Source organism: Orcinus orca, chromosome 19 (assembly GCF_937001465.1).
Source record: "Orcinus orca chromosome 19, mOrcOrc1.1, whole genome shotgun sequence".
NCBI classification, from domain to species: Eukaryota; Metazoa; Chordata; class Mammalia; order Artiodactyla; family Delphinidae; genus Orcinus; species Orcinus orca.
Genome location: NC_064577.1, coordinates 3,901,814 through 3,922,424, shown reverse-complemented (window position 1 = coordinate 3,922,424; position 20,611 = coordinate 3,901,814). Strand labels below are relative to the sequence as shown.

Genomic DNA, 20,611 nt, shown 5'->3' with positions numbered 1-20,611 from the left:
GACACCCATGTTTGAATGGGGGTAGGCTGGTTTATTGCCTCTTCAGTTCTACATCTTTTCTCCATTAACATTTATAATTGAGAGGTAGTGGTAAAGGTATTTTGGATAATGATCACTGATATCATTGACCCCTGTTTAATTTGATACTCTTTGGAGATAGCTTAATTGAATCCCTACTAAGTGGGCATGGTACAGCTTTTATAATACATAAAATATATATTAGCTTGCTCTGCTCTATTGAAAATGTATAAATTTTTAAATTAAATTTATAATTAAAAATAATACTATTCATATTATTGAACAGCTGTGTTTTTCTGGATTGCCTTCAATGACTTTATGGTTGTGTCCTGATTTTCCTTTTTACTTATTTATTTATTTTATTTTTTATTAAAAATTTTTTTTTTACAGTAGGTCCTTGTTGGTTATTGGTTTTCCTTTTTAGATCAAAGTAAGTTGAGACAGTTTAAGAACTGAGCCCTATAGTACATATTTATCATATTAGTAGTTGAACTAGCTAAATGAAAGTGAACAAATACTTATCAATATCATGATTAAAACCAAAATTCTATGAGTAAAATTTTGTAGAATTTGAGGAATCTTAAGTATTTTTGATCCTGTATATATGACCATTACTCAAAAGATTGAACACTTCTATAATTTTTATTTGTATATTAATTGGAGTTGGTTTCAACACCTGTATTGTCTGGTTAGCCTATAAATAAGAAAGAGCATTGTAACTCAAATTTTGCAGGTTTTTGTGATATCTTTATTTACTGTCCAAATATTTCAGTGTATTTGCATCTGAAAGCTTTTGGAATGCAATTACAGATTTGATCATAGCACACTTACAAAAATTTGTTCTTTGTCATTATGCTTGATATTATCAAAATTGTCCTTCATATAAGGATACTAAAGCCGTTAGGCAAAATACTGATGTGGAACAGTCTATTTTCACCTGAGGGTAGCTTATCCATTGGCTGTTTTGTTAATTGTAGAGATTTATTTTACAAAGTAGAAACCTCAGTGTTAACACCAAAGTTATCAAACTTGGTGTCATTAACAGAGAGACCACCTGGCATTATGTACTTCTGTTGTGATGTAATACAAACTGTAGTGAATTCTACCTAGTGTTTAACTTAAATCTAATCAGACGTTATATTTAGATTCCAGCTTAACAGAAAATATAACAACTAGAAGAACAAGTTTCACCACTAAGACATAATCAGATCAATAATATACAACATTTTGTAAGGCAACTGGTCTATTTTCTTAAAAAAAGTCAGTGTTATGGAAAATAAAAATGATCTATATGGTGTGTGAGGGGAAAATAGTTTTAGGATAAAGAGACTAAAGGAATGTTACAATCATGCTGCAATCTGTGAACCTTTTTTGGATCCTGGTTGAATAAAACAAGAACAGCTATGAAAGACATTTACGGGGCAATTGGGGAAATTTGGATATGGTTTGGGTATTAGCTGATCTAAGGGAATTTTTTTTTTCTCCTTGGTGTGATGATTGCATTGAAGTTATATTGGAGAATTTTCTTATATTTTAGAGATGCCGAAGTAAGTTAGTAGTGAAGTAATGATGTTTGTAATTTACTTTGAAATGGTTAAACCAAAACAAAATTATTTGTAATAAGTAATATCTATCTGTTTTGATCAGTCTGCCCAAAGGTAGATGTGATTGCTCACCCAGGAATTAATTTGGATGTTGAGACAGATGACACAGTGCACTCACCAGTGAATATGCGTAAAGTTTATTTAGGACTCACAATAAGCTAGGGATTCCCAGGAAGGGAAGGGCTTATGTAGGGATTTGATGAACAGGGGAACAAGTAGAAATTGGGGTGCTGAGGAGGATGGATGGGGGTACCTGGACTTTTCTTGTGATTAAGAAGTGAAAGATGGAACCACCCTCTTTATTAAACTAATTGTAGATAGATAAAGCAAACATGATGAAATATTAACAATTGTGGAATCTAGGTGATGAGTATATGGGTGTTCGTTATTCTGTTTCATCTCTTATGTATGTTTGAAATTTTCCATAATAGAAAATATTTACACGTAAGTTTAAGAAAGTTTTAGAATTATGTGATTATTTCTATTTTAGCAACCAAAGGACACGATGAGGTTAGATGAAACGATGCTGGTCAAACAGTTGCTGCCAGAAATCTGCCATTTTCTTCATACTTGTCGTGAGGGAAACCAACATGCAGCTGAACTTCGGAATTCTGCCTCTGGGGTTTTATTTTCTCTCAGCTGCAACAACTTCAATGCAGTCTTTAGTCGAATTTCTACCAGGTTAGTGTGTAAATTTACATAGGAATGTTGTAAGTAATATAAAATTCGTCTACGTAAAAGTAAAAAGTTGACAGAAATGAGTTTAACCTGAGCTTCTGTTGAAATTTTATACATTGATTTCTTTGAAATTTTTATTTTGTAATGTTGTGTTATTGGTGGGTACACTTAAATGTGAGTACTATGATAAACTTGAAAGTCTAAATTTTAGGAAAAAAATGTCACCCATGACCGGGCTTTTTTTTTTTTTTTTTTTAAATACTATTGATAGATATAAATTTTGGGTTTGGCTTTTTAACGTATTATTCCTTGTAATGAAATTAGTCAATCAGAATAATTGGTGAGTAGTCAGAATTCTAATGATCTTAACGCTCTGATCCTTATCACAAGCTCCTAAGTTATCAAAAAACAAAACAAAACAAAAAAACCAAACCAGCAATGTGGAAGCACAAGGAAATGAGTAATTCTAGAAAGTGAACTGTATTTTAAGTGTATGAACTGTGAAATCTCCCATTTGTTGAGCATTTACAGCATGTGCTATGCTGTTTGATCTTCACAGTATCCCTGAAATGTAGGTGACACCCCATTTTATAGGTAAGCAAACTAATACTAAAGAAGTTATCAAGGTGCTGTGCCAAGTAACAGAGGACCCCAAACTTCGAAGTCGGGCTGGCTTCAGAGTCTGTCTGTTTTATTGTGCCTGGCTGCTTCCTGGTACTGCTGTGTTAGCTGCATTTTGATGAACTCCTTTTTATAATATCCACTGCTGTGCTTTAAAATTGTATGATAAGTATAATTTAAGCTTTTATTGATGCCTAGAAATCATCATGTGATCATTCATTGTGATAATGCTAGAGATGGAGAAATGGGTATAGAACTGTAGCTGATGGTAGCAGGTAACTCTGGATCTTAATTTCATGCAGACGATTTGCCTTTCTCATGCAAGTAGAGTCAAATGGGTCCCTAATTAAGACCAAGTAGGAAGTATAACGTAAATCACCTAGTGATTCAGTGGATCAAAGACTATCGCAGAATGCTTAATGGCACCTGCATCTTTGGTTTGTCTGTGTTGTGTGAGGAGTGGACGTCCATTAGCTTAGTTCATTCTTCTGTTGTTTTCCAACAGATGTGAATGAGAACATACATCATAGTTTGAGAATTTGTGCTGTGGTTTTTAGGCGGAATTGGCTAACTTCAAAATCCTGCAGTCTTTTTAATAAAAAATGGCATTTCTTTGATGGTGATGCTGGGCAACAGTATTCTTCCAACCTCTCATCAGAATTGTGGTGCAAAGAAAATTAAAATTTTATCTAATGTTATAATATGACTGCTAATGTAGGGTAATGGTTATACAATAGAACAATGTCTTCATGAAATCTCTTGAGTGTTAACATCTCATATTCTGAGTAAATAGTACACTGGTTGAAGCAGCAAGGTAGCAAACACCTAGGTAATAGGATGCATTAAAATGATAAAAAACCAAACCAAACCCTTTCTTTGTTTAGGTGACTACTAGACCAGTCTTACTGTTTGAAATAATCTTACATTGAAGGTAGAAAATGATCAAAAGGGTAAAATGTTTTTTAGTCTATCCAAACATGAATTGCTTTAATAAAACACAGCAAATGTGCCACCTCTGAAAACTCTAAAAATCTTCCGGTCACCAAAGGTTTTACTTTGCAGCATTGGCACGTGTAAAACTAGACAACTTTTGGGTATTTCCTGAATCTAGTTCACTGTTTGCAGAGTAGAAGTTAAATGTCTCCAGAATAAGCCAGTTTCTTCAGCTTTCAGGGGACAGACTGCTCAGAAATGGGATCTATGAAATTCATGTTTCAGACAACCACACTTGCTGTTTCATTTAGTTGGTGCCAGAAATAGGAGCTGATCTTATTAGAGGGTCACTTACCTAAAAGACCATTATGATGGTTTAATTGAGATGGGGTTATCCTGTGACACTGCTGTCGTAGCATTAGGTGACAAAATATGCAAGGAACTGGAATGGCAGTTCTTTCTGAAGATTGATTTTATACTTCGTATGTACTAGATGAATCAGTATCATGAAAATTTGTTGTGCTTGACCATTCTACCTGTCTATGGATGTTTCTCTTTTAGGATTAACATTAGCTTTTGATATTTCTGTCCTTTGCTTTTCTTTAAGGGAATAATATGTTATAGATCATAAGATAACTTTTTTATTCTGCTGAAGTATACCATGTTCTGTGGCTCATAGTACTCTTTTATGTAGAGCATTAGCTGCTTTCTCCACAGAATTATTATACAATGCACTGGATCTAATTGTTTTGTAGTTGGAGGGTCCTGAAAAATACCTAATTTGGCATATACCAGAAGCAGAAGACTCAATGACTTTGAAAGTTCTGTTTGATTCTTTTACAAATCTGCTGTTTTTTTAAAAATGGTTTCTTATTGTTTTTAATAGTTTAAAATTTCTTCTTAGATGTCTAATTATTTAAAACATACTTATTATATATTCTCTTTAAGATTGTTAAATAATCTCATTTGTTTGTGTGTGCCAACTGTCATTCACAGTGAATTTTTTCTCTCTGTTTTGTAAACCTTTGATTGCAAATTTATCTTTAGTGCAGTCTGTATTTTCTTTAGGAATCTCTTGTAGCCTGGGACTGTGGGAGTATCCTAGTGATGGTTTTGCATTTGCTTTTGCCAAGTGCCCAGTTCTGGACCTATATTTTTGTTAATTTCTCAGCCCCAGATTGTATGGGTAGTACAGATGTGGGCCTCAAACCCTTGTAAGGTGACAGCCCTGGGTGATTTTTTCCCCTACCCAAAGCTTAGGCAGAGCAGACAGACTTCTTGTGCTGGTAGATTTTCCCCCCTCCCTCTCTTTTCTCTATGTCTCTGTCTCTCTTTCAGTGTCTCTTTCTTTTTTTAAGGAAGTGCGTAGCTCTTTCTAGCCATGTTTTATGCAGGCCCCTGGTTCTACTCTCTGCATTATGAGGGTACAGGACTTTGTATCCAGTCCCGTGTGGATGTTTTTAGCCCCAGACCCCTAGGTTAAGGAGAGACAAAAAATCTGATTCTCACCCTTCTTCTGTGGGCTAGATCATGCCTTCAAAACCATCTCTGGTTTTCAGTTTCCTTTCCATTTCTGGACTTGGGTGGGTACTTAGTGTTTGTTTTGCTTTATTTCTATACATTTAAAATATCTTTTTGTTGTTGTTCAGTTTACCTAGTTTTTCTAGATGTTTTAGTGATAGGTTTTCCACTTCATTTCTTTTGCCAAGAATACCCTTTATTTGATTTCTCTGCCTTATAAATTCACAGAATGTTCCTTCCTTGTGGTAAAAACTGGACTATAAAACAACCACAGCCACTCACAAACAACCACAAGAGTTAGCTTTTCAAAAGTTGGTGTTGCTGATTTATTAAGTTGTGTTTCTTAAGGAGTCATATTCCATATTTTTAGGCTCTTTGCAGCAGCTGTGGAATTTGTAGCATGTAAATCAGTTTTGAGGACCTTCTCATTCCCAGTGTGAACTGCTAAGCTTTTCTCACCCTGATGATAAGAAGAACATTAGTGTAAGTGCTTAGAATAATTTTAATGTTAGCTATACATCTATGGGCTAAAGTGAGTGAAAGAGGAATTTGAGAAGGAAGAAATAGCATTGATTTCATTTTTAGCAACTGAAGGTTTAGTGTGATGATTAATGTCAATTTTAAATTATACTGAAATGGTTATACTTTGAGCTAATATTTTGAATAAGGTCATGTACTATTTGTGCTTTTTCACACATCTCTCTCTGCATTTATGAAAATTAGTAATTTCATTCTATTGCTTACATTTTTGATATCTATTAATTGAAATAAGCAAGCTTCATTAGGAAGCACACACAATAGATTAGCAGTACCAACTTTGAAAAGCTGACCTCTGTGGTTGTTAGTGAAAAAAAAAGAAGAAAACTTTAACCTCTTTTATTTATTAAGCTTAAGTGAATTTCTTAGCAGTTTAAACATCTATATTTTTGTTAAGTGCTAAATTTTTCTACATTTTTGGTAACTTCATATTTAATAAGAGGGAAATTTGGAGTTTAGAAAGATTTTTGTCATTACAAGCTTAAGTTCTGTGAGAGAGGGACACTAATTAAATAATCACGTAAGCACACGTACAGACTGAAAAGCGCAGTGAATAAAGGCTTACTCTTTTTTTTTAATACAAAGTAAATGTATCCTGTGAATGTAGATAAAATGTCATTCATGTTTCTGAAGTCTAGTTGATGTGAATAGAGGTTAATAAAATTTATCTTTTTTTAACTTATAATTTGAATTTTGAATTATAGAAAAAATTTTAAAATACACATAGCAGAGAGAAAGTATTTCAAATACCATCTCTTACTGTGCTTCAGCAGTTGTCAGCTTGCTGTGATTTTTTTTTAAATAAAAATTCTGTATATTAAATTCTGTATATTTTACAACATGGTGATTTGATGTACATTGTGAAGTTTACTGGATTATCACGGTTTCTTTTGTTACAGCCCCTGAATTAGTTATGTTCCTTTAGATTTTCATAAAAAATTTATTCTCTTATTTTTCTATGTGTATTTTCTCTTGTAAACTCATCATTAGGGTGAGAAGAGTGTTGAATTCAGAATTTCAGACTATCCTAAGACTTCAGTTGATAAATTATTTTTGGTTTTTACTTTTCAGGTTACAGGAATTGACTGTTTGTTCAGAAGACAATGTTGATGTTCATGATATAGAATTGTTACAGTATATCAATGTGGATTGTGCAAAATTAAAACGACTCCTGAAGGGTAAGTTTAAATGTATGATATATCTGAAATTAATCACTGTGGGTGAAAAACCAGTATGTTGAATGTACTAATTATACTAATTGTGTTGAGCTAGAACATCAAAGTGGATTTTATAGTGCAAATGTCCTTGAGAAATGGACAGTAATACTTTATGGTTCAGTAATTTTTGAACCTTTGAAAACAATACATTAGCAAAAATTAGTATCTTAAGTCTTGGCAATGGAAAGTTTTGTTCAACTACAATTTTTGCTTTTAATAAAGAGAATGTGAGGATGCTGTTATTTAATTTTTCTAGAATTTCACCTCTTGAGGGTAGCGAGTAGGTTATAGAAGTTGTTTGTTTAGCTATTGGTAGTGCTAAAAGCAGATAGCTTAGCAGGATATAAAAGTTTCATTGCAGATGGAACCAGAAGATTGTGGTCTTACGATGGATGAGAGGAGAAATTGAGTCAGGAATCTCATTTCTGACATTCTGTTTTTAATTCTGTTATGGACTTACTGACTGACTTTATAGCATTACAAAGTCTTTCACTCTTTCAGTGCTTAGTTTTGCTTCCTTGTAGAACATGTCATGGGAATGTTATAATGCCTAAAATGTGTGTTTTTAAAGCTTTGGAAAGTGCTTTCTATGATTATGTTGATTGAAATAAACTATCAGAAGGAATTGAGAGAATTTTTGTGGTAAGCAGGAATGTGTTAATATAAATCAAATATCGTTGAGTATTATTAATAAACTGAGTATAAATACCTAAATTCATTTCACAAAAATTGTATTTTAATTTTATGTAATATTGGATCCTGGCTAATTTAAATGTGGAACCTTATAGTATATGATTCACACTCATTTTTATTTTACTTTGTATATTGATATAGGAATTGTCAATAATGTTTTTTAATGTCTGACCTAAAAGGAAATTTAGTTATACTAACTTTGAAAACCTCAACAGTTCTACAGTGTGTAGTTTTCAAAATACCATGTTTAGTTTTCTTAACATTTGCTTTAAACTCAACAACTATTCACCAGAGATGTAAAAAGGCTGTACCTATATAGATGAATACTATAAGGCTGTGTTCCAGCTATATTACCTTGTTCAGAATTTGTGATTTTAGATCGTTACCATTATAAAACCAAGCAACAGTTAAATCACTTTTTAGTAACTTTAATAAAGGAAAAATGGATCATTTTAGCTATTATGTCAAGATACGGACAAGTGGGCAGCAATTATTTTAGATTATAATAAACTACCACTCAAGTCAGTTGAAATTTCAAGATTTTAATATTTATCATTAAACATTGAAAAAGTTAAGGAAGTGAATGGTAATATTTAGAGATTTAATCTTTGTATAATATTTAAGAAATGTAAGTGGGGTTTTGTGATTTTTTTTTTTCATAACTGTTCAGTGACATTTGGGAAATCTAGTCCAGGGCGCCTGTGGATTTTGTTTGTTTGTTTAAAAGATCAGTTTTCTTAGAAATGTTTAATCCATAATAATTAATTGAGATGGTTCTCCATGCACAAATGAGAGAAACTAAGTGTGTGGATAAATTACTTTCTTCTTATTGTGGTAAGTTATCCCCATTGAATGCAGCTTCCTTATGATCATAAATTTAGAGTTTATACTGATAAATGTGAAATATAAAGCTAATATTAGAATCTGACCAGCAAAAGATGGTTCTACATGATAATAATAATGGTGAAAGGAATGGAAACTTCCTGTAATATGGAATAGTAAAAGTAGTGATGTGTTTTAAATTCGATTCAGCAGCTTTTGTTGGGAAACTGTATGTAAGGAACCATGCTAAGTGCCGGGCTTACAAAGATTAATAAAGTATTGAATCTCTCCCTTTGGAGCTCATGGCCTGGTTTATGAGACAAATATATTATCAGATTATTTGCAAAGCAGTGTGGCAAAGCTAAATAGAGTGAGCATAAAGTGAGAGATTAAGTATCTATGGGTTTGGGGGTGGGAGATGTTAAGAGGAAAAGAGCAAGATATAGAGAGGTACAAGAGTAGGTCAGATCATAGTAATAAAAGCATAGTAACATTTGTTGCATTTTCAGTATATGCCAGATGTCACGCTGTGCTCTTCACATGCTTTTTCTCATCAATACTCACAGTAACCCTGTGAAACAGATATTATTATTATCATCCCCTATATTGATGAGGAAACTGAGGCTTAAGTAACACTTACAAGGTCATACAGCTATTGAGTGGCAGGGTCACATCTGTGTGTCTCTAGAACCAAAGTACCTAACTGTTATTAGGTTATTAGGCTTTATTTTAGTGGCCATGGGAAGTGATGCAGAGGCTTTTGGGTGGAAATTACCTTGATCAGTATTTTATTTTAGATATGCCACTTTGCTTGAAATTTGCAGGATGATTTGATAGAAAGTTAAATGAACTTCTGGAACTTGGTTGTATAGTAACGTGAGGTAGAAATGATAATGGACGTCTGGATGGAATGGGGTAGGGTGGGGACCAATTAGATATGGTATTTAGGAAGTAGAATACATTGCATAGCTTTTGGTGATTAATTTAGGTATGTGATGTTAAAGGGAAGTATCACCAAGTGTTACAGAGCAAGCTGGTTAAAGCAGAGAAGAAGGTGGCCAGGAAAATGATAAATTCAGTTTTAGATCTATTGAGTTTGAGGTATTGGTAGGGTATCCAGTCAGAAACTTGTAGAGCTGGAGTAATAAAATATTTATACATTGGAATTGAGAATAGACTACTGTGTATAACACATTTAAAGTGTCATAAAGGTAAAGTTGATGAACATAGGAAGGCAAAAAGACTCAAGAGCACTGTAAAGTGTAATGCTTTTGTTTGGAAGTCAGAGGAGAGCAAGAGCAAAGAAGGTTGGAAGGGTATGTTTTAAAACTGACTTGGAGAGCAAGCTGCTCATTTCCAAGTCCAGGAAAAAAAGTGACTTTTAAAGGATTATTTAGACAATTTTATAACTTGTAGACTCATCTCTATCTTATAAAGATATTTATGTAATTGTATTAAGTACCTGCATCCCTTCATTAAAAGTCCATATGGGGAGTTCTCTGCCAAGAGACTGTTACCAGTAATATAGTTTATAGAAGGGTCATCTTTTCCAGATATAAATCTTTTTATAAATGTGGACAATACATTTACAGAAAAGGAAATTAAAATATCTAATATATTTATATGGAGAAATGTTTAGTCTTATTTTAAAAATGCATTCTACTGCTTTGAACAATCAAATTAGCAGAATAAAAGAAATGAACACATTTAATGATGGCAAGGATGTGATAAGGGCACTTTCATATGCTGCTTGGTGGGAGTGGCCTTTGGCCCAACCCTTCTGAAAATCAGGTTGGCAATATTTATCAAGAGCCTTAAAAATATTCATCTCTTTGGACAGCTCTTTTTCTAGGTATTTATGTGCCTTAAAGAAATAATCGGAATGTGGAAAAGACTTGGATATAAAAGTATTAATGTTACTTACAATAGTGCAGTATTGGAAATAATATGCAACAATTGGAAAATATTTAAATAACCAGTGACTTAATACAGTGACTTAAATATTCTGAAAGACATCAAAGCGTATTACTGAAAAGACTATGGCTTTGAAGCCCAATTCAATCATTTATTAGATCTGTAACCTCAGAAACACAGTTGGCTCATCTGCAATACCTGAAAGCATTAAGATTTTGAAAGAATTAAATACATTAGATTGAAAATACCTGGCATGTTGTAATTGTTCAAGTAATAGTTATTATTGTATATAGAGCCATCAAATATATGTATGAGGAATTTTTAATGATATGGAAAAAGTTGGGGATATGATGTGAAATGTAAAGAACAGGTTTGATATGAACAGGTTTTGTTCAGTTATGGTAAATGTATTTGTCTTATACATGCATAGGAAAAGGGAAGGGAGAAAATTCACCGAACTGTTAACTGTGATTGTCTCTGAATGGTAGAATCATAGTTTTAAATTTCCCTTAGATTGCTGTGTATTTTTTGAATTTTCTACAATGACCGTGTATTTTATCCAGTTTTTAAAAATGTAGTTATTATTAGAAACAAAACAAAGGGAAAAATTCACAACAACCTTTGAAGTTCAAGGGTCAGTTTGGTCTTTAGTGGACATAACCAGTGAGGTTTTGGCTTATACTAATTATCTTTACCTTTACATTGCTTATAAATAATACTGGAACAACAGTTTGTATATAAAAGGAAAGTTATTTTTACCAATAGCTCTTAGTTGTATTTGTGTTAACTAATTAAACTAGAGTTAATTGTAAAACTTTTTTTTTTTTTTCTCCAGAAACAGCATTTAAATTTAAAGCCCTAAAGAAAGTTGCACAATTAGCGGTTATAAATAGCCTGGAAAAGGTAAGTAATAACCTCTTTGATATTAAAGTTTTGTTAATTTTTGGTTATAAGTATTGCTGTCTTCAGTATTTTGAATCAAGGAGTTGTGACTTGAGTGATAATTTCACATTAATTTTTAGGAAGACTGCATTGCAATATTCTTCCGAAGGAAATTAGAATTTTGTGATATAATTGGAGGCATATGTTATTTTATTTACTATATTAAGAAAATATGACATAAAAACATATGTTTTGTTATTTGTAGGCATTTTGGAACTGGGTAGAAAATTATCCAGATGAATTTACAAAGTTATACCAGATTCCACAGACTGATATGGCTGGTAAGGATAAGATTGGTTTTTTTTGTTTGTTTGTTTTTGTCTTTTAAACTCTTACTTATGAGGTAAAAACCTGTCATTTTCCAAGTTATTTTTGTGATTATGGTGCTTTTAATCTTTTCAACTTGTGTCAAATAGGAAATATTATTTTTTTCTTATATTTCTAAATTAGCCTCAACCTTTTTCCTTTGAGCAAGTGGATAAGGAAGTTTGAAATGAAGCTTTGATCTTTAATTAGAGTTGTAGATTGGATACTGATGGCTCTTTGGTGTAGAGAAGCACCTTTTTTCTGTGTGTGCTCTGAGGCTTTAGTTTGTATTTAGAGAGATGTGTGTAAAGTAGGAATACCCCACTTGGAATTCTCAAGACACAACTGCAAGAAGGAGAATAGACTCCTGGAGAGCTTTGGTAATTCCCTTTGAGAAGCTATTCAGTCTTCGTTTCTTGGATACATCACACTTTGCATAAGGCCCTGCACATTGAGACTAAATACAAGTCTGGCTATTCTAAAATTTGGACTTTTCTAGGATGGATCAAGATAGCTGTTCTAATACATAGACAATATAACCTCTTCTAATACATAGACCATATAACATTGCTTGAATTGAATGAATTTGCTGAGTTAAGTGAACTTCCAAGTTTATCTTTTAAAGATGTGGCCTTTGGGTTTTTGGATAGCACCAGCTTTTAATTTAATGCCAGAGATTTTCTTCTCATCTAATTATATCATTTAATATTTATATTTTTGACGTAGAGTGTGCAGAAAAACTCTTTGACCTAGTGGATGGTTTTGCTGAAAGCACCAAACGTAAAGCAGCAGTTTGGCCACTACAAATCATTCTCCTTATCTTGTGTCCAGAAATAATCCAGGATATATCCAAGGATGTGGTTGATGAAAACAACATGAATAAGGTGAGGAGGGCAAAGTTGTTTCCATCATGTCCAGATGTGAAGCAGTTTTTGTTTTTTTTGTTTTTTTTAAAATTTGGCCACACTGTGCGGCCTGCAGGATCTTAGTTCCCCAACCGGGATCGAATCCAGGCCCGGCAGTGAAAGCACCAAGTCCTAACCACTGGACCGCCAGGGAATTCCCATGAAGCAATTTATTTTACTAAAGGTGTATATTACTTTAAGCTTAGCGTTCTGTAAGCATGATATTTCAGGTGACCATTTATAGTTGCATCATTGTAGGTTTTTTTGTTTCTTGTCCTTAGCAGAGACATACTTGGACGTAGATTTAGTTGGAGGAAAAATATGATATCAGTGATAACAGTCATTGATTAAAGACTTAAAATAATCCTGTAGTTGCATTCTTTTACCAGAAAGCACAGTATTAAACATAGTTTTTTATAAATTTATTTATTTATTTAATTTATTTATTTGGCTGCGTTGGGTCTTCGTTCCTGCACGCGGGCTTTCTCTAGTTGCGGTGAGCAGGGGCTACTCTTCGTTACGGTGTCTGGGCTTCTCATTGCGATGGCTTCTCTTGTTGCGGAACATGGGCTCTAGGTGCACGGGCTTCAGTAGTTGTGGCACGCAGGCTCAGTAGTTGTGGCTCGTGGGCTCTAGAGCACAGGCTCAATAGTTGCGGTGCATGGGCTTAGTTGCTCCACGGCATGTGGGATCTTCCCGGACCAGGGCTCGACCTGTGTCCCCTGCATTGTCAGGTGGATTCTTAGCCACTGCGCCACCAGGGAAGTCCCTAAGCATAGTTTTTTGTTTGTTTGTTTGTTTTGTAACATCTTTATTGGAGTATAATTGCTTTACAGTGGTGTGTTAGTTTCTGCTTTATAACAAAGTGAATCAGTTATACATGCATCTCCACATCTCTTCCCTTTTGCGTCTCCCTCCCTCCCACCCTCCCTATCCCACCCCTCTAGGCGGTCACAAAGCACCGAGCTGATCTCCCTGTGCTATGTGGCTGCTTCCCACTAGCTATCTATTTTACATTTGGTAGTGTATATATGTCCATGCCACTCTCTCACTTTGTGCCAGCTTACCCTTCCCCCTCCCCATATCCTCAAGTCCATTCTCTAGTAGGTCTGCGTCTTTATTCCCGTCTTGCCCCTAGGTTCTTCATGACCATTTTTTTTGTTTGTTTTTTAGACTCCATATATATGTGTTAGCATACGGTATTTGTTTTTCTCTTTCTGACTTAGTTGACTCTGTATGTCATACTCTAGGTCCATCCACCTCATTACAAATAACTCAATTTTGGGTTTTTTTATGGCTGAGTAATATTCCATTGTATATATTTGCCACATCTTCTTTATCCATTCATCTGTTGATGGACACTTCAGTTGCTTCCATGTCCTGGCTATTGTAAATAGAGCTGCAGTGAACATTGTGGTACATGACTCTTTTTGAGTTATGGTTTTCTCAGGGTATATGCCCAGTAGTGGGATTGCTGGGTCGTATGGTAGTTCTATTTTTAGTTTTTTAAGGAACCTCCATACTGTTCTCCATAGTGGTTGTATCAGTTTACATTCCCACCAACAGTGCAAGAGGGTTCCCTTTTCTCCACACCCTCTCCAGCATTTACTGTTTGTAGATTTTTTGATGATGACCATTCTGACCGGTGTGAGGTGATACCTCATTGTAGTTTTGACTTGCATTTCTCTAATGATTAATGATGTTGAGCATTCTTTCATGTGTTTGTTGGCAATCTGTATATGTTCTCTGGAGAAATGTCTATTTAGGTCTTCTGCCCATTTTTGGATTGGGTTGTTCGTTTCTTTAATATTGAGCTGCATGAGCTGCTTGTAAATTTTGGCGATCAATCCTTTGTCAGTTGCTTCATTTGCAAATATTTTCTCCCATTCTGTGGGTTGTCTTTTTGTCTTGTTTATGGTTTCCTTTGCTGTGCAAAAGCTTTTAAGTTTCATTAGGTCCCATTTCTTTATTTTTGTTTTTATTTCCATTTCTCTGAGAGGTGGGTCAAAAGGGATCTTGCTGTGATTTATGTCATAGAGTGTTCTGCCTATGTTTTCCTCTAAGAGTTTGATAGTGTCTGGCCTTACATTTAGGTCTTTGATCCATTTTGAGTTTATTTTTGTGTATGGTGTTAGGGAGTGTTCTAATTTTATTCTTTTACATGTAGCTGTCCAGTTTTCCCAGCGCCACTTTTTGAAGAGGCTGTCTTTTCTCCACTGTATATTCTTGCCTCCTTTATCAAAGATAGGATGACCATATGTGCGTGGGTTTATCTCTGGGCTTTCTATCCTGTTCCATTGATCTATATTTCTGTTTTTGTGCCAGCACCATACTGTCTTGATTACTGTAGCTTTGTAGTATAGTCTGAAGTCAGGGAGCCTGATTCCTCCAGCTCCATTTTTTTTCTCAAGATTGCTTTGGCTATTTGGGGTCTTTTGTTTTTCCATACAAATTGTGAAATTTTTGGTCTAGTTCTGTGAAAAATGCCACTGGTAGTTTGATAGGGATTGCAGTGAATCTGTAGATTGCTTTCGGTAGTATACTCATTTTCACAGTGTTGATTCTTCCAATCCAAGAACATGGTCTATCTCTCCATCTGTTGGTATCATCTTTAATTTCTTTCATCAGTGTCTTATAATTTTCTGCATACAGATCTTTTGTTCCTTAGGTAGGTTTATTCCTAGATATTTTATTCTTTTTGTTGCAGTGGTAAATGGGAGTGTTTCCTTAATTTCTCTTTCAGATTTTTCATCCTTAGTGTATAGGAATGCCAGAGATTTCTGTGCATTAATTTTGTATCCTGCAACTTTACCATATTCATTGATTAGCTCTAGTAGTTTTCTGTTAGCATCTTTAGGATTCTCTATGTATAGTATGTCATCTGCAAACAGTGACAGCTTTACTTCTTTTCCGATTTGGATTCCCTTTATTTCTTTTTCTTCTCTGACTGCTGTGGTTAAAACTTCCAAAACTATGTTGAATAATAGTGGTGAGAGTGGGCAACCTTGTCTTGTTCCTGATCTTAGGGGAAAGGTTTCAGTTTTTCACCATTGAGGACGATGTTGACTGTGGGTTTGTCATATATGGCCTTTATTATGTTGAGGTAAGTTCCCTATATTCCTACTTTCTTGAGGATTTTTATCATAAATGGTGTTGAATTTTGTCGAAAGCTTTCTCTGCGTCTATTGAGATGATCATATGGTTCTCCTTTTTCTCCTTGTGTGTATTGAAGAATCTTTGCATCCCTGGGATAAATCCCACTTGATCATGGTGTATGATCCTTTTAATGTGTTGTTGGATTCTGTTTGCTAGTATTTTGTTGCAGAGTTTTGCATCTATATTCATCAGTGATATTGGTCTGTAATTTTCTTTTTTTGTGGTATCTTTGTCTGGTTTTGGTATCAGCGTGATGGTGGGCTCATAGAATGAGTTTGGGAGTGTTCCTTCCACTGCAATTTTTGGGAAGAGTTTGAGAAGGATGGGTGTTAGCTCTTCTCTAAATGTTTGATAGAATTCACCTGTGAAGCCATCTGGTCCTGGACTTCTGTTTGTTGGAAGATTTTTAATCACAGTTTCAGTATCATTACTTGTGACTGGTGTGTTCATATTTTCTGTTTCTTCCTGGTTCAGTCTTGGAAGGTTATACCTTTCTAAGAATTTGTCCATTTCTTCCAGGTTGTCCACTTTATTGGCATAGAGTTGCTTGTAGTAGTCTCTTAGGATGCTTTGTATTTCTGTGGTGTCTGTTGTAACTTCTCCTTTTTCATTTCTAATTTCATTGATTTGAGACCTCTCCCTCTTTTTCTCGATGAGTCTGACCAATGATTTATCAATTTTGTTAATCTGCTCAAAGAACCAGCTTTTAGTTTTATTGATCTTTGCATTTGTTTTCTTTGTTTCTATTTCATTTATTTCTGCTCTTTATAATTTCTTTCCTTCTGCTAACTTTGGGTTTTGTTTGTTCTTCTTTCTCTAGTTCCTTTAGGTGTAAGGTTAGATTGTTTATTTGAGATTTTTCTTGTTTCTTGAGGTAGGCTTGTATAGCTATAAACTTCCCTCTTAGAACTGCTTTTGCTGCATCCCATAGGTTTTGGATCGTCTTGTATTCATTGTCATTTTTCTCTAGGTATTTTTTGATTTCCTCTTTGATTTCTTCAGTGATCCCTTGGTTATTTACTAACGTATTGTTTAGCCTCCATGTGTTTGTGTTCTTTACGTTTTTTTCCCTGTAATTCATTTCTAATCTCCTAGCGTTGTGGTCAGAAAAGATGCTTGATATGATTTCAATTTTCTTAAATTTACTGAGGCTTGATTTGTGACCCAAGATGTGATCTATCCTGGAGAATGTTCCATGCGCACTTGAGAAGAAAGTGTAATCTGCTGTTTTTGGATGGAGTGTCCTATAAATATCAATTAAATCTATCTGGTCTATTGTGTCATTTAAAGCTTCTGTTTTCCTTATTTATTTTCATTTTGGATGATCTGTCCACTGGTGTAAGTGAGGTGTTAAAGTCCCTCACTATTACTGTGTTAGTGTCGATTTCCTCTTTTATAGCTGTTAGCAGTTGCCTTATGTATTGAGGTGCTCCGATGTTGGGGGCATATATATTTATAATTGTTATATCTTCTTCTTGGATTGATTCCTTGATCATTATGTAGTGTCCTTCCTTGTCTCTTGTAACATTCTTTATTTTAAAGTCTAGTTTATCTGATATAAGTATTGCTACTCCAGCTTTCTTTTGATTTCCATTTGCATGGAATATCTTTTTCCATCCCCTCACTTTCAGTGTGTATGTGTCCCTAGGTCTGAAGTGGGTCTCTTGTAGACAGCATATATGTGGGTCTTGTTTTTGTATCCATTGAGCCTTCCTGTGTCTTTTGGTTGGAGCATTTAATCCATTCATGTGTAAGGTAATTATTGATATGTATGTTCCTATGACTATTTTCTTAATTGTTTTGGGTTTGTTTTTGTAGGTCCTTTTCTTCTGTTTCCCACTTAGAGAAGTTCCTTTAGCATTTGTTGTACAGCTGGTTTGGTGGTGCTGAATTCTCTTAGCTTTTGCTTGTCTGTAAAGCTTTTGATTTCTCCATCAAACCTGAATAAGATCTTTGCTGGGTAGTCTTGGTTGTAGGTTCTTCCCTTTCATCACTTTAAGTATATCATGCCACTCCCTTCTGGCTTGTAGAGTTTCTGCTGAGAAATCAGCTGTTAACTTTATGGGAGTTCCCTTTGTTATTTGTTGTTTTTCCCTTGCTGCTTTCAGTAATTTTTCTTTGTCTTTAATTTTTGCCAATTTGATTACTATGTGTCTTGGTGTGTTTCTACTCGGATTTATCCTGTTGGGACTCATTGCGCTTCCTGGACTTGGGTGGCTATTTCCTTTCCCATGTTAGGGAAGTTTTCAACTATAATCTCTTCAAATATTTTCTCTTGTCCTTTCTGTCTCTCTTCTCCTTCTGGGACCCCTGTAATGCGAATGTTGTTGCGTTTAATGTTGTCCCAGAGGTCTCTTAGGCTGTCTTCATTTCTTTTCATTCTTTTTTCTGTATCCTGTTCCACAGCAGTGAATTCCACCATTCTGTCTTCCAGGTCACTTCTCCGTTCTTCTGCCACAGTTATTCTGCTATTGATTACTTGTAGTATATTTTTTATTTCAGTTATTGTATTGTTCATCTCTGTTTGTTTGTTCTTTAATTCTTCTAGGTGTTTGTTAAACGTTTCTTGCATCTTTTCGATCTTTGTCTCCATTGTTTTTCTGAGGTCCTGGATCATCTTCACTATCATTATTCTGAATTCTTTTTCTGGAAGGTTGCCTATCTCCACTTCATTTAGCTGTTTTTCTGGGGTTTTATCTTGTTCCTTCATCTGGTACCTAGCCCTCTGCCTTTTCATCTTGTCCTTCTGTGAATGTGGTTTTTGTTCCACAGGCTGTCAGACTGTAGTTCTTCTTCCTTTTGCTGTCTGCCCTCTGGTGGATGAGGCTTTCTAAGAGGCTTGTGTAAGTTTCCTGATGGGAGGGACTGGAGGTGGGTAGAGCTTAATGGGACTTTTTGTTTATTAGGAGCAGTAATCCATTATTTTCAGTTGGTTGTAAATATTTTTTCCAGACCATCATTTCTTTTGACTATATCATCTTTTTTGGCAGAAATATTTGAAGTGTACAACAAATATAGCAATGACCCATACTCATATTAACATTATGATATATTGCTTATCTTTTTTCTATTTACATATGATTTTAAAAATTGAACAAATAATAGTTGCATAAGTTCTCCTTTAATTCCAGATAAAGCTCAAGTCCCCTTTGAATCCACTAATTCCATTTTCTTTCCTTTTTCCCTGGGAACAGCCACTGTCAAGGGTTGGTATATATCCTTCTAGTCTACTTTTTAAAATCTTTATGAGACAGAGAGATTGGGATCAAGATCTAGTTCAGTGCTTCTCAGAGTGTGGTCTTAAGAGTAGCAGCGTCAGCATCACCTGGAAACTTGTTAGAAATGCAAATTGTTAGATCCTCACTCTAGGTCTGCTGAAACAGAAGCTCTAGGGGTGGGGTACAGCTAGCAACCTGTTTTCAGCAAACCCTCTAAGCGATTGTTGTGCACACTAAAGTTTAATAACCATTGTTCATTTTGTTATGAAACAATAACTCCCCATATTCCCCTCCTGCTAGCCCCTAACAGCCACCATTCTACTTTCTGTCTCAATGAATTTGACTACTCTAGAGACCTCATATAAGTGGAAATATAGAGTGTTTGTCTTTTCGTGGCTGTCTTATTTCACTTAGCATAATGTCCTCAAGGTTCATCCACCTTGTAACGTGTCAGAATTTCCTTTCTTTAAGGCTGAGTGATATTCCATTGAATGTATATACTATATTTTGTTTATCCAATTTCATTTGTCCCTGGACTTTTGGGTTGCTTCCACCTTTTAGCTATTACAAATAATACTGCTGTGAACATGGGTATACAGATATCTCTTTGAGACTCTGCTTTCAATTCTTTTGTATATATACACAGAAGTGCTATGGTTGGATTGTATGTAAATTCTATTTTTAATTTTTTGAGGAAGTTTTGTCTCCTTTAAGATTACTTTTGACAGTTTATTCTTTGCTAGGAAATACATTTTTCAATTTTATCAGCAAGGAGTTATGTATATCTATATCTACATATTTTATTTATAATATAGAAATATATAGACACAATGTTTATTTATAATATTTATATATTCTCTTCTAATTATTTTCCTCAATATCCATGTTTATAACTCTTTCCTCATTTCTAATATGTCTCATGTTTCCTCATTCATGTTTACTAGGGTTTATCTATTCTATTGGTCTTTTTTTTTTTGGCTGCATTGGGTCGTTGTTGCCGTGCATGGGCCTTCTCTAGTTGCGGTGAGCGGGGGCTACTCTTCGTTGTGATGTGCAAGCTTCTCATTGCAGTGGCTTCTCTTGTTGCGAAGCATGGGCTCTAGGTGTGCGGGCTTCAGTAGTTGTGGCACGTGGGCTTAGTTGTTCCGTGGCATGTGGGATCTTCCTGGACCAGGGCTCAAATCCATGTCCCCTGCATTGGCAGGCGGATTCTTAACCACTGCGCCACCAGGGAAGCCCAAAACTGGCATTTTGACTTTATATTTTCTAACATTTATTTTCTGAGGTAATGGTTTAGTTCATCTATTTGCAGTTTTTTAAAAAACTGTAGAAGTATCTGGAAGGCTTTGGATTTTACTTTTTAGCAGCAGTCTTGGTTTTCAGATGAAGTTTCCTCAATTTTAGTAATTATCAATTTCTAATTTCTGTTACTTAATGATGCCATATTTGACTTAGAGGAATGTTTTATAGTTTCTAAATTGTTAGTTTTTCGTGATTAAAAAAATTAATTGTGGTACATATTTGTT

The 20,611-nt window shown here is 34.7% G+C and overlaps 1 protein-coding gene across 6 annotated transcripts in view; it reads left to right on the top strand.

Annotated features, from left to right (window-relative positions):
* Positions 1-20,611, top strand: part of NF1 (neurofibromin 1) — a 256,997-nt gene that overhangs the window by 59,676 nt on the left and 176,710 nt on the right. For all 6 annotated transcript variants that reach the window (XM_004267159.4, XM_004267158.4, XM_033423420.2 and 3 more), the window contains exons 4-8: positions 2,113-2,303; positions 6,984-7,090; positions 11,394-11,461; positions 11,706-11,781; positions 12,533-12,690. In XM_004267159.4, the coding sequence (XP_004267207.1) occupies positions 2,113-2,303; positions 6,984-7,090; positions 11,394-11,461; positions 11,706-11,781; positions 12,533-12,690 (600 nt within the window). The remainder of the gene's footprint in view (positions 1-2,112; positions 2,304-6,983; positions 7,091-11,393; positions 11,462-11,705; positions 11,782-12,532; positions 12,691-20,611) is intronic.